Consider the following 12,936-nt stretch of genomic DNA (forward strand, 5'->3'; position numbering starts at 1 on the left):
AGATGGAAGTCAAATGTCTGAGCAGTCCACAGCGATGCTGCGTCTCCAGTCTCCTCATTAAAAGCGGACGGATTGTATCCCTCAGACCCTGCTGGGTGAGTGTACGGGCGGACACCGGCAGCGCAGATCCCCCCGGTGCCTCCACCGAGCTCCGGTCCGAGCCGTGCTTGCTCGTGGCAGCCTGACCGATGAGTGAGAAGCGCCCTTCAGCCGCCCGGCCGGCAGGCAGGAAGGCTGCAGCAGCCTCAGTCGCGTTTACGGTCCGCACCACCACAGGCCATATATCAGCCCTATAAAACTAAAGCAGCCGCCCTGATGTAGGATTTTATTATGGTATTAAACGGACCCCAAAAAAAGTAGTTGAAGTAGTTTGCGCTGTAAAGACAAGCGGCATAACCACGCAGGACCCGATTTAATGGCGCTCGTTAACAAAAATGACTGTTAATCTGTCAATAAAAACAGAGTGGAGCGGCTCACGGCTCAGAGAAAAGCCTCCAAGTGGACCCAGAAAGCGGGTGAATAATTAAACATACCTGGGTGCGAGCTCTACCATCTATCTTGTCCTGGATGGAAGATATCTCTGCTTAAGTGTGGGACTACTGGTGCTGATACTAATGGTGTTTTAAATGCACACTCCCTGATGCTGGATTGATTTAAGTGATTGCTTGTGCACAATTCAGCAGGAGTGGATGTTCTCTCACTAATTCGTTTTTTTTTTTTTTCCAGCTTCACAGTGAAACACACGCGCATCTATTTTGCTTAGTTTAAAAAAAAAAGATAAATACATAAAAAATAATGGCGCCACTTATTTGTCAGCCATTGTCTCCACTTTGCATTTCATGCACAGTGTCCAGACGACGCATAATTTAACGGTTTTCTATAATTCCGGGCTGACAGCAGCCATAGATACACAGAGCAGATATACGCGCGGACTGTTCATTTTGCATATTGCATATAAACAAGACAATTTATTTAGAAGGAGGCAATCTATTAGAGAGAGACGGAGAGAGGAGAGAGAGGGAGGGAGAGAGAGAATAAGGAGGGGGGCGCGTGTGCACGATTGATTTACGCTCCATTGACGCTTTTTCAGGCTCGAAGAAAAAGTCCGGCCAATCAGTTTGCGCCTCTCGCACCGAGCCGACAAACCCCCGCGCGCCGTGCGGGGCTGGAGGCTGTAGCACTTTGTTTCGCTGTAGTGAGCAAGTTGTTTGGAAGGAAGGGGGCTCGAGGAGAGAGAGGGAGAGAGAGAGAGAGAGAGAGAGAGAGGAAGGGAGGGGGCGAGCTCGCAAAGAACAGAAGAGAAGAAGAAGAAAAAGAGAGAGAGAAGGAAAGAGAGGAAAATCTCGTAATGTCTCTCTTCTCCATTTAGTGAACTCGCGGCGTTTCGCAGATAATGTCCGAGAATGTCCATTTCTGGGACTTTGAGCAACTATTACGTGGACTCCATCATAAGTCACGAGAGCGATGAACTCTCAGCCCCGGCTCGCTTCCCCAGCGTCCAGTACTCTGGCTCCAGCTCCGCGGCGGCCGCGGGCGGGAGGCTGCCCGGCGGCGCTGCGCAGGCGGAGCATCCCCATCCAGAGTCCTATCCATCCTGCAGCTTCCAGCCCAAGCCTCCGGTCTTCTCCTCGTCCTGGAGCCCGTTCAGCCCTCACCACGGGGCCAGCGGCCTCCCCGCTGTCTACCACCCCTACATCCCAGCCCAGCACGTGCCCGCCGCGGACACACGGTACATACGCTCGTGGCTGGACTGCGCGCCGCGCGGCTCCGAGTCCGTCCCGGGGCAGGGCCAAACGGGGCAGGTCAAGCTGGAGCCGCAGCTCGGCCACCTCGGAGGAGAGATCCCACCCAAAATCGGCGGACAGCACCAACACGAGACCACCACGTACATCTTGGAGTCGACGTCCACGGCGGCGCGAGAGCTGAGCCACCATCCGAGCGCCATCCCGGGAGCAGGGTTCGAGGAAAATAAGGACATTTGTGAAGGGAGTGAGGACAAAGACGGCCTGGATCAAAGTAAGTTATTAAAGCAGGAAACGGGGCGCGGGAGAGGGAGCGAGAGCGCGCGGAGAGGGAGATTGTAAATGCTTTTAATGCCGCCATAAAACAAGAACAAAGAGCCGGAGAGAGCCGGAGAGCCCCCACCTTCTGCTCTCCAAGTTTACTGAGATATTTAGCTCGTATCGTGGCCGTGTCGGTGCTGCTCACTGGAGAGACGCGCAGGCTGCACGGACAGAGCAGATGAACAGGCTGTGTGGCTCCTCTGAGTTTCCTAAAGTAACACAGACTTTTAAAAAACTGGTAAATGGTTGAAAAAATAACTGGAAAAACCTCAAATATAATTTAAACATAAACTATAAAAAGGCATAAAAATGAACTGGTGTCCTCACATAGTCTGAACAGAACTCAGGGGGCTGTTGGGTCGTTTTTAGTATTTGCATTAAGCTGTTATTGCATCTCCAGAAGACAAGTGAGTGACAGGATGGAGGGTTTGGATCACCTGGCAACAAGCCCAGTTAAACACATAAAGCTGCTCCACGGCTCCGCGTTCAGAGAGATATAATAAATATAATATATATAATATATACCTTTATTATGGAGGCTGTTGAAGAGAAATGATTGGTGCGTCTGGAACCCGTTAAAGTTACAGCGAGGGGCTCGGAAGGTATATGATCTAAATACCGGCAGAGCAGAAGCAATAAATCAAAAACAAACCAAAAATAATAATCAGAAATCAAATGTCCCAGTTTGACCAGAGGAGCTGCTCAGTTTGGGTAACCTCCACACCGTCAGGACATGCGCACTTGTGTCCCCGTTAAAAAGCGCCTACCTTCAGATTTGTCTATTTTTTTTCTAACTGCAGGTACCTTATAGATCACAGGACTCTCATTATCTCCGTCACACACGCTCACACATGTGCTCGTGTCTGCGCTCCGTCGCTTTTTAAAGCTCCTCGCGCCAGTCGCTCTGTAACAAAGTGTCCCATCTGAGCTGAACGCGTCTCCACTCAGGATGCTTGGTGTGGAGGCGTCCTAGGCCACCTCGGCTTCCTTATCCCACCGCTTTACGCACGAACGAACAGTCAATACAATGTGGATAGATGAGCTCCGGAGCTCCGCCGGCGCTGCACCGGACAGGCCGGATTATGTGGTGTAGGTCGGGGTAACCAGTCGTATAATGAGGTGACGCTGGAGAGCCTGATGTGGCAGACACACACACACACACACACTATTCTCTGCTCTGGTTAGGCTTTGGACACATGTGTGCGCATTTCTCAGGAGGAGGAGTTGTGCATGTGTCATATTTAACCTCAATCTGCTCTCAGAATAATAATAATAATGATAATATTAATAATAATAATCCAATCTGTTATTTCCAAACAACACGCTGCGCTCCATCAGCTGAACCTCTGCACGTCTTCTTCCTCCTTCAAAAAAAAAAAAAAATCATCAAAATCATAGAGGAGCGGGGCCGTCCATCACTGACCTGGGCGGCTCGGAGCAGCAGAGCAGGCTAGATTAGTTCTCAATAGAGCAGAGGCCTCATAACTCAGCCTGCAGCGCGGACTCACTGCGCTGTGCGAGGCTCACATGTGAGGAAAGGGGGACAGTGAGGACGGAGAGCGCGGACTCTAAAAGCGCGTATAAATCTACACGGAGGGTCACGGAAATCCCACCGCGGCGCGTGATGGCGTTTCAAGCTGTAGCTGGAGGAGAGGTGGAGGAGTGAAGCGTGTGTTGTTTGCATGTGGAGGGAAGTGGATGTCAGAGGTCGTGATCGGGGATTTCTGACGCGCTTTTTAAATTCTACCAAATTATCATTCAGTGTAGAAATGAACGCAGCCTGCTTTCTCTTTCTTTTAAAGTGACTGAAGCTGCATTTGATTGGATATTTATTGGATATTTATTGGACTAAACGCTCCCGCGCCCTCCTCTGGGTTGCTGCTACAGTCTCACACGGTCGCCTGTGAGCTGCTGTTTTATTCATCTGCTCTGTAATAATCATAATATTTTACCTGCCACGGGTCGCAATCACGTTGATGTAGAGCCGTGGAGGTTTGGCCACTAGAACAAGGCTTTGTTCTGTTTTTCTACCATCGCTCGCACTAACAACAACATTTAATCCATCATGTGTGGCGGCTGAGCTCCTTACAAAAAAAAAAAAAAACGCTTCTTGACTTATTTTTTGGGTGGGACAGAAACGCGCTCCCCAGAAAGATATTCATTAGATTTTTCTGGAAAAAAAAAAGAAGAAGAAAAAAGATTGTGCTGGATGTGAACGGGCTCTGTTTCCCTGCACTAATCCCGGCTGATAAATCTAACAGTGCCAGAGGAGTCTGATCCATCCGTCTGCTGTGTGCGCGCACTGCCAGAAAACAGACGTGGGGAGAGAGAGGGGAGGCTTCCACCTCCATACTGGCCTTTTCAGGAGAAGAAATACAAATTACAAACCCTACACACGCTCACGTATACACACACTTTATGACTGCACGGGCACCACACACACACACACACACACACACACTCAGCCACCTTATTACAGCATGTGAGCGCGCTATCCATCAGAGCAGAGAGCTGGTTAAGAGCTGGATGGAGCCCAGCAGCCCCCAGTCTGAATTATGAGACTTTCCACCAGTAACACTGTGTGTCCCAGTCTGGCCTGGTGGTCGTGAAGGCCTGTCTGTGGAAATGGGCAACAGCTAAAATAAAAAATCAGAAAGAAAATCCCCCAGCTCTTTTAAAGGCTCAGCAGTTTTTTCTTCTTCTTCTTCTTGTGGTTTGTATTTCCACGTGTCTGTGTTGCAGCGGGTTGGTGTGGCAGGTAGTGGGAGCTGCACCAACCAGAGAGCAGCAGGAAAATAGAAAACAAGGCCTGTTTCTATTGTTCACAGGGCGGCCATTTTGAACTGTGTAGGTGCAGAACTGTGCAGCTGGCAGTCCTGCAGCACGCTGGTCACCTCAGGTTGGTCACTTTGTGACCAGAAATACAGACTACAGTCTGAAGCTAGTGTTGTTACTAAATGTTAGGATCCAACAGAAGAGTCGTCTCCATATTCACTGTTCATCTGATTCTGTCCATCTGGAAGGACTCGCTCACACCGGCGCTCTGTCTCAGCTTAAGTTAAATTAATAGTTTAACATTTTGCTTATTTGCTGTCGTGATGGGATGATGGGATGGACTCTAACGTCTGAAACATAACTATAAGGCCACAACTAGTAGCCAGTTAGCTTAGCATTAAGTTTGGAAACGGGGGGGAAGCTCCTCCAAAGCTCACTGACATGTTCTACTTTGTGTGGATGAGGTGTCCACGGAGGCCCTGCTGTGTCAAAGTCAGAAAAACTTCTCCACTGTTCCTACAAAGTATTTCAAAATCTAGAAATCCTGCTTGTCACACAAAAAGAGCACAAAGGGCACGCCGCTAGTGTGACAACTGAACACAGAGCCATTTAAATGAAGACAGAGACTTAGAGCAGAATGAAGCATTTTGTCCAGAATCATGTTGGAGAGTCTGAGAGCTGAAGCTGCAGCGTCAGCACACTGGGTCGTACTCTGAGCTCTGTTCGCTCCTCACATGAGTGGCCTGACAATGTAGTATTCAGCCGCCGCCAGATTCCACCGAGAACTTTGACTTTATGAGCCGCCGGCCTGCAAAACATTTCAGCATGGCAGAGGGTTTTGGAAGTTGAGCTTTTTTCTGTTCTGATCAGGAGTTCTGGTGTTTCACGAAGCCCGGCGGCGGCGCATAAGCCGGAGCCTCATACATTCTGGCAAACAGCGAAACATTCCCAACAAAATGTTGTTTTTTGTCAACACCAGAAGCTCTCCAGCTCCGAACCGGTAAATCTGATCAAACGAGGGCGCTGTGAGGGCCAGGTGCTCCGAGCAGCAGCCCAGCTGGAAGGCAGGATGTTTCAATTTGTGATAGGAGCTCAGATTTACTAAACCGTCACCGTAGACTCCTCCGATTCAGGCCTGATTCACTTTTCAGTAAAGAATCTGAGAGAAAACACAGTCTGGGCGTGATTTATCTGCCTGAGCAGCAGGGGAGAGCCCGGCTGAGTTTCCCTCCGCATGTGTTCAAAATGGCTGCCGTGTGAACATCCCTGGAATCCTACACCTCCCAAAACACGGCGTCCAGCTAGCGCCAGCATCCAGCTACAGATTTCTCTTTGTGTCGCTGGTGCTGGGCGGCCATCCAGAATAAACTACAAGATTACACTTCAGTCTTTGTGCTGCTGCTGCTGCTGCTGCCGGGCAGAGCGAGAAAGTTATTACCCCCCAAGTTTATTAAGTTATAACGGCGGGTGAACAACCCCATTAATTGGCGTGTTGCTGTTGGTGGCTGGGTGAGATGGGGTGTAAAGGTTGGGGTGGACGGGGTATTGGGACGAGGGGGGGAGGGAGGGGGGTGGATAAAATACGACTTTGGGAAATGTAATAACGTGCCTTTGGGATATGAGAGGTCAATTTCTGGATCTATTAGGGTGAAATTGCAAAGGCGGGGGGAGGGAGGGGAGGTGGGGGGAGACAGTGGAAGAGACGTGATATTAGTCTTGTAGCCGCTTCGGTCACTGTTCCCAGACATTCATCAAGGTGGACGCCGGGCAAAGACACACAGGCCAGCGGTGGAGGCGGCGCGCTGCAGGGCTACAGCGGGACATCAATCTGTCCATCCGTGTGCTCGTCCATGTGCAGACTGCAGCGACACGCCTGTAGCCTCCAGAGAACTCTGGGATTGGACTGTAGGAGCTACAACAGCCCTCCCCTCCCCTCCACCCTGGTTTTTTCTTTCTTTCTATCTATCATCATCTTCTCTGTCTTCCCACCCATTGGAGAGAAAGAGCACCCCAACTCCCCTCCGCCACCCTCCCACCCCTCCGCCGGTTTGTCATCCTGGGTGACAGCCGCGGTGGCGGCGCGGCTCCGAGGGTAATGGATGGTCCTGAAGGTGATTATACACCCAGGGAATGCAAAGCACCCACTTTAACCATGTGACAAAAGCGCCGCGCCCCTCTACCTCTCCCCGCTCCCCCCCGGCCCACCGCCACCTCTTTACCGGGCATTATTTTACCCTGAGATGAAATCGATCCTCTACATGCTGGCCATGTTGGAGGAAATTGATTCCAGGGGGTATTAAGGACGTATTTACTGATGATGGCCGCTAACTATAACTCGGCTGGCGGGACGGACAGACGGACGGACGGATGCAGGCGAGGCTATCTCATGTCAGATCCACTCAGGAGCAGAGGCTGAGGTGATGCTGAGTCTGTCTCTGGCTGCCATCTTGGCCTCGCAACCTTCCTCCAAAGTCTCCTGCATCTCATCTGCTGGTTTCATACCAGCAGAAACACAACAACAAACATATTCCTGCAACAAAGTGACTAAAGGTACGAGATATCTGTAGTCCTGCCAGCCACATGTGAGCATGTGAGGCTTCATCATGGGTTTATTCCCAGTTATGGACTGACCCCACAGAGTCGCCTGTTCTGGTGGATCTAAAGCAGCTAATTCTGGGGTTTTTTTAGGTTTGGGGGGGTTTACGTCCTTAGTTACACTATTCCATCATCTCAGCCGGGACTTTTGTGTTCCGTGCAGCTTCTCTCTACTTTATAAAATGACAACAAACCTCCCTCCTGCTCGATCTGAGAGATTTATGCGGCTGAGCGTTGGCTGAACAGACATCTCATTGATCAGCTGATTACAGTTTTGTTGGAGGAATCAGATCGAGGATTTCCACCATGAGGGAGCTCTTTTGTTGCCCTGATCTTGATCATTGAATTCACATGCTGAGCCCAAATAGCAAATAAAACCCTGAGGATGGATGATGGCTGACACAAGATAACAGGATTAAAAATAACAGGTCAGGAGTGACGTCAAAACCTTCCCTCCAAACAGGTTTTGTTCAACTTGGTTAACCATCTACACGCATAATAATAAAGCTAATCAGAATAACTACATTAGTAAACACTGGGCACAGATTTAGGTTGTGGACCGCAGAGAGGACATCCAATCACATGCACGCCTCACGGGAAAAACGACGGGTCTGAAGAAAAGAAAACAAGTCGTCTTAGTCGAAATTAAGACATTTTAGGTCAAAATGATCTCAAACGTGACGAAAAGAGTCAATAAAAAGTAGTTGTTCTAAACTTAAAATACTCAGAAAAAGACTTTAAATCAAACTTTTGGCTGGTTTTGAGCATGTTTTACATCATTTCCTGGTGGAAACGGACTTCAATGAGGAAGGGAAGCTTCACATTAGCATAAAAGCCTCTTAAACCCACATGAATGTGATCAAACAAGAAGCTAATGCTGCTGGTGCCACACAGAATCCTTCTTTGTACACAAGTGGGAGAAAGAAGAAGAAAAAACATTGTCATGGATGTGATTAGCAGTTGATGAAAATATGATTGTCATGTAGTAAAATATGACCAGATATTACCATCGGAATCGAAGACAGATGAAGTCTCCACCCAAGCTTAGTGAGGGAAGTGCCTGGCTCCTCAGGCAGGGAAACACTCACATCTGAACTCTCCCTGTCTGGCGTTAAAGGAGGCGCTGAAGCTCAGTCTTTCCCCCCATGACCTGTGAGATCATCCCTTCTGCCATTTTAGGCCAAACGGCTGCGGCTGCGTTTAACATATGAACAGAACTCTTTATCACCTCTCTGCCCTGCAGACCTGAACCGGTCCGGGATAAATCTCACTGTTTTATTCTTTATGTGCAGTCAGACTTCAGTAAGAAGCTCTTTGGCCTGAAAACTGCCCAAACTGATTTAGATGGAACTTCTATTCCAAAACTCACCCTGATGGTTGGGTTACACGTGTGCCGTGTTTCACTCAGCCTGACTCCCACCGCCCTGGGAAAGCTCGAGTACAACAAAAACAGCCAGTGACTCTACATAAACCAACTTTCTTTTTTTTTTTAACCAATAAATCCAGAGCAGAATCCCCTCCTGGAGGTACATGTTGGGTTGTGCTCCAGACCTTGAATCGTGCTGCTGACTGGGAGGGAGTCATTGATAAAATGCCATGGAGGAACAACAGCTAATCCCAGTGTGGTCGTGTTTTCCACTTTGCATGCTGCTCTCTACATCTTTGACCTTTCATGGCTCTCAGAACTTGCTCCTTATTTAGCTGGAGCTGTTACATCGAGCTGAAAGGACAAACTCCACCCGATGAAGAAGCAGAACTTTTAAGGTTGACCTTTTTCATGAAATTTGTTTTTGATTTGACAGACTGTAGAAAGTGGGAGCGTCTGTTTGTTGGTTTGACTGACTGGAAACGGAGCCTGACCCAACCACAGGGAATAATTGGCCTCGGTTAAAGGTTTTATTTAGAAGATGTGAAAAGTGAAAATGAAGCAGGAACAGCTCCGGCCTCTTCAGAATTTCCACTAATTTGTTTTTATGGTTGTTGTTTTTTAAGGGAAATTCAAATATTGTGCAAGTACAAGCAGTGCTTAAGGGATCAAAATGAGGCAAAGGGCTTCATGGTCTTCTTTCTTTTTTTGTGCAATTGTCCTTTTAAGAGCCTCAATGCCGTGAGACTCCCAGCAAGCTGCCTCATAGCTGAGATGCCTCAGTTCTCTGCAGAGGGGAAGAGCAGATAGCTTTCAGCCCTAAACCAGACCCATGCGTCCCAAACAAGAAGTCTCTGCTAATTACATCGGTCTGAAAGCTATAAAGAGGGGTGGGGTGGTGGGAAGGGGGGATGGAGGAGCCAGGGTGGCCTGGCAAACAAGAGGAGCGATACGGCAGGAAAAAAAAAAAAAGAGAGAGAGAATGAGAAGAGAAAAACCATGACAGCGGATAATTCATAATTTGCTCTCGGTGGAAAACAGGGAGATCACATTTCAGAGGCCTCATATTCACGCTACAACATCGTTATTTACTATTTTAGACCAAAGTTTCCACGATGAAAGATTTGTGTGTTTTTTTTCTTTTAAGCAAAATGCAGCTTTTAGTTCATCACAAATCCTTCACAGAAAACGATCACCTTTAGTTCCCTTAATGTTGACTGTGCAACGTTACAAAAACACTCTTCATACAATCACCTACATCTGCAAGAATCTGTGTATTTAAATTTAAAAAAAATAAGCGTAAAGATCAGACCGAGTAAATACTCTGATTGAACAAAAATAACAATAAAAAATAAAATAAAAGCGGCGGCTGTGGCCACATCTCCACTTCAGGACTTTGAATTTCTTTTTGCTTTTGTTTGATTTGTTTTGACACATTTTGAATTTAGTTTCGTTTTGAAACATTGAACTGCTTCTAAAAACTGGTCCCATTTACAAACACACATATTCTGAGAGTACAGGAATGATAATAGGAACATAACAAAAACATGATAGTTTCATAATTCCGTCCTCTAAATCGTGCACATTAAAACGTTCTGTTCATGGAGGAAGCAGGCTTCTGTCCTCCACGTGATGTCAAATAAAACTGCCATGAATCCACTTGTGTCAAATGCGCGCCCCTGTTGACACCATAAACCGAGTTTACGCACTAAAGTGTCAATTGCAGAGTCAGGTGTTATGGAGCTACGCTTTTACGCACAAGCTTCTCCAACTTTTACGCACGGAGAGATGTTGTTCTGAGGGTTTCGCCACATGTTCCAAAACACAACTAAACATAATTACAGAGTGTATTTATTTTTATTCGATTTTAATGCCTTCCTTATTTCTTTCTTCTACTCCTCCAGATGACCCTTCGGCCAACTGGCTGCATGCACGCTCCTCCAGGAAGAAGCGGTGTCCCTACACCAAATACCAGACGCTCGAGCTGGAGAAGGAGTTCTTGTTCAACATGTACCTCACGAGGGACCGGCGGCACGAGGTGGCGCGCGCGCTCAACCTGACGGAGCGGCAGGTGAAGATCTGGTTCCAGAACCGGAGGATGAAGATGAAGAAACAGAGCAAGGACCAACCCAAGGACTAGCGGGACTCACACACACATTCTGACGCACGCACGCTCACACCATGTATCCAACACACAGCCCCTCGTTTCTTAGACACGAAATGGCCTTTCCCAAGAACTGCAAAAATATACATATATACATCTGCTGTTTTCACTCTGTTTTAACCTTCACTGGGTGAGCTTCACGCCAATCTATATCCTACACATGATCAATTGCTTTATTGATCCCTAGCGGACGCCGTAACGTTAGAACTGAAGTCTTAAGAGCGTCTGATGTTCAGTGAGATGGACGGAGGCTGGAACTTTGGAGTCGTTTGTATTAATGGAGGATGATGGTAAAAGTCAGACAACCAACAATTCCTCCCGGACTTCTTCTCCTTTAAACGAGTCTGACTCCATATAAACCTGCGGATGGGACTGTTTGCTTGATGAACTCGTTCATGGTTCTGACGTCCTCGTGGTTTTATCTGTATTAGATTATTAATTAGGCTTTGATATTAGGCTACATTATGAAAGGGAAGCAAAGGAAGCAGCAAACCGCCAAGTGATGCTACAGAGGACGAGTGGGAGGGGAAACAGAGAGAAAAAAGCTTTCTTTTTTTTTCTTCCTCAAGCTCTTCCTTTATTAGTTATTTATTGTATTGTTGACACCGGAGACGCGCGGAGGTGCTGAAACCGGGATTTCACATGGCCATTAATAAGCACGCGGAGCAGATGGGCTGCTGCACGTAGACACACTGCGGTCCATCCTTATTTTTCTTCCTCTCTTTTTTTTCCTGTTTCTCTCATTGCTGGCAGAATTTGATTAGAAAGCGCCTGATGGTCGGCGTTGATATAAGCAGCCAGCCGCCGTTTGTTTCCCGGTTGTCGGCCTAAGTAATGAGCAAGATACCGGAGGGGGGTGGAGGAGGAGGAGGGGAGTTTGGAAGTGATGTGGAGGCAGGGGTGTTAACTCGACTCAGCAGCTGGGTATCCGATTAGGCTGCTGTCAATACCGTGGATCTCCGCCCTGCAGCTTTGCGTTCCGGATGCTTTATGCGCTGCGGCGGCGGCGGCTCCTCCGCGGCCTGTATCGGCTATCGATAGCCGCCCTCTCCGCGTCACACCAGCCGAAGGTTGCATGTTCAAACCGAGCTTCCAGCATCAAGCTTTTTTTCCTTTTTATGTGTGTGTGTGAATCCGAGTCAGATTTATTCCGGCAAACTGCATCCTGAGGATCAGCGCGGCCCCGCCGCCGCTCTGACCCGGATTCCACGATGCAAACCGCACAGAGCTTCTGCTGCTGTCGCTCCACTGACTCTCAGATAAACACTCTAGAACCGACACGACACTTTTTAATTAGACTGGCCAGTACAAATCCTCCACGGCTGCTACTTCTTTTACGCATTTCATTCCAGTGCGCGCAGATCCACGCGTGGCACAGGTCCGCGCGCCGCACACTCAAACCAACGGCACCGTCTCCGTCACCACAGTCCAACTCTTTACTCAACGTGTTGCATTTAAAAACAAATAAGAATCAGCTCTATTTTTATACATACAGTATATAGTGTATTATCTGCTATGCAAGGCGGCTTCTCTCATTTCAGGAACATATTCTACAAGCGCGCGCAACGGCGGCTTCCGAACGCAGCCCGGACGGACAGAGCGACGCATTGGGTCAGAACGTTTACGGACGTTTTGTTTTTCAATTCTACTCTTTTTGTTTTTCTCTCTCTCGCCTGATAATACGTTTCCTAGAGGTTGTGTTGGAGGCCGGTATCAGCGGGCACAGCAGAACGGTTCGGACTGATTCCCGCGCTCCATGTTTCAGCAGCAGCAGCGGCTCCGAGTTCTATCCGGTCAGGCTTCAGTTTATGCAGATTTTTATTGATCTGAGTGTTAAAACATGAAGAGGCCGCGCTGGAAGGCCGCTGCGCTGTTCTGTGGAGTGTCGGCGTCCCGTGGCACTTTTATGGACGGATCATAAACAACACGTCGACTTGTGTGTGTGAGTGTGTGTGTGTGTGTGTGTGTGTGTG

At 48.3% G+C, this 12,936-nt stretch overlaps 1 protein-coding gene across 1 annotated transcript; it reads left to right on the top strand.

Moving 5' to 3' along the window:
- Positions 1-1,250: 1,250 nt before the first annotated feature.
- On the top strand, positions 1,251-12,929 carry hoxb9a (homeobox B9a). The gene is made up of 2 exons (XM_008292941.1): positions 1,251-2,016; positions 10,704-12,929. The coding sequence occupies exons 1-2, from the start codon at positions 1,404-1,406 to the stop codon at positions 10,937-10,939; spliced, it is 849 nt and encodes a 282-aa protein (XP_008291163.1). The 5' UTR covers positions 1,251-1,403; the 3' UTR covers positions 10,940-12,929.
- The last annotated feature ends 7 nt before the right edge of the window (positions 12,930-12,936 follow it).

Source organism: Stegastes partitus, unplaced genomic scaffold (genome assembly GCF_000690725.1).
Source record: "Stegastes partitus isolate 25-593 unplaced genomic scaffold, Stegastes_partitus-1.0.2 Scaffold847, whole genome shotgun sequence".
NCBI lineage: Eukaryota > Metazoa > Chordata > Actinopteri > Pomacentridae > Stegastes > Stegastes partitus.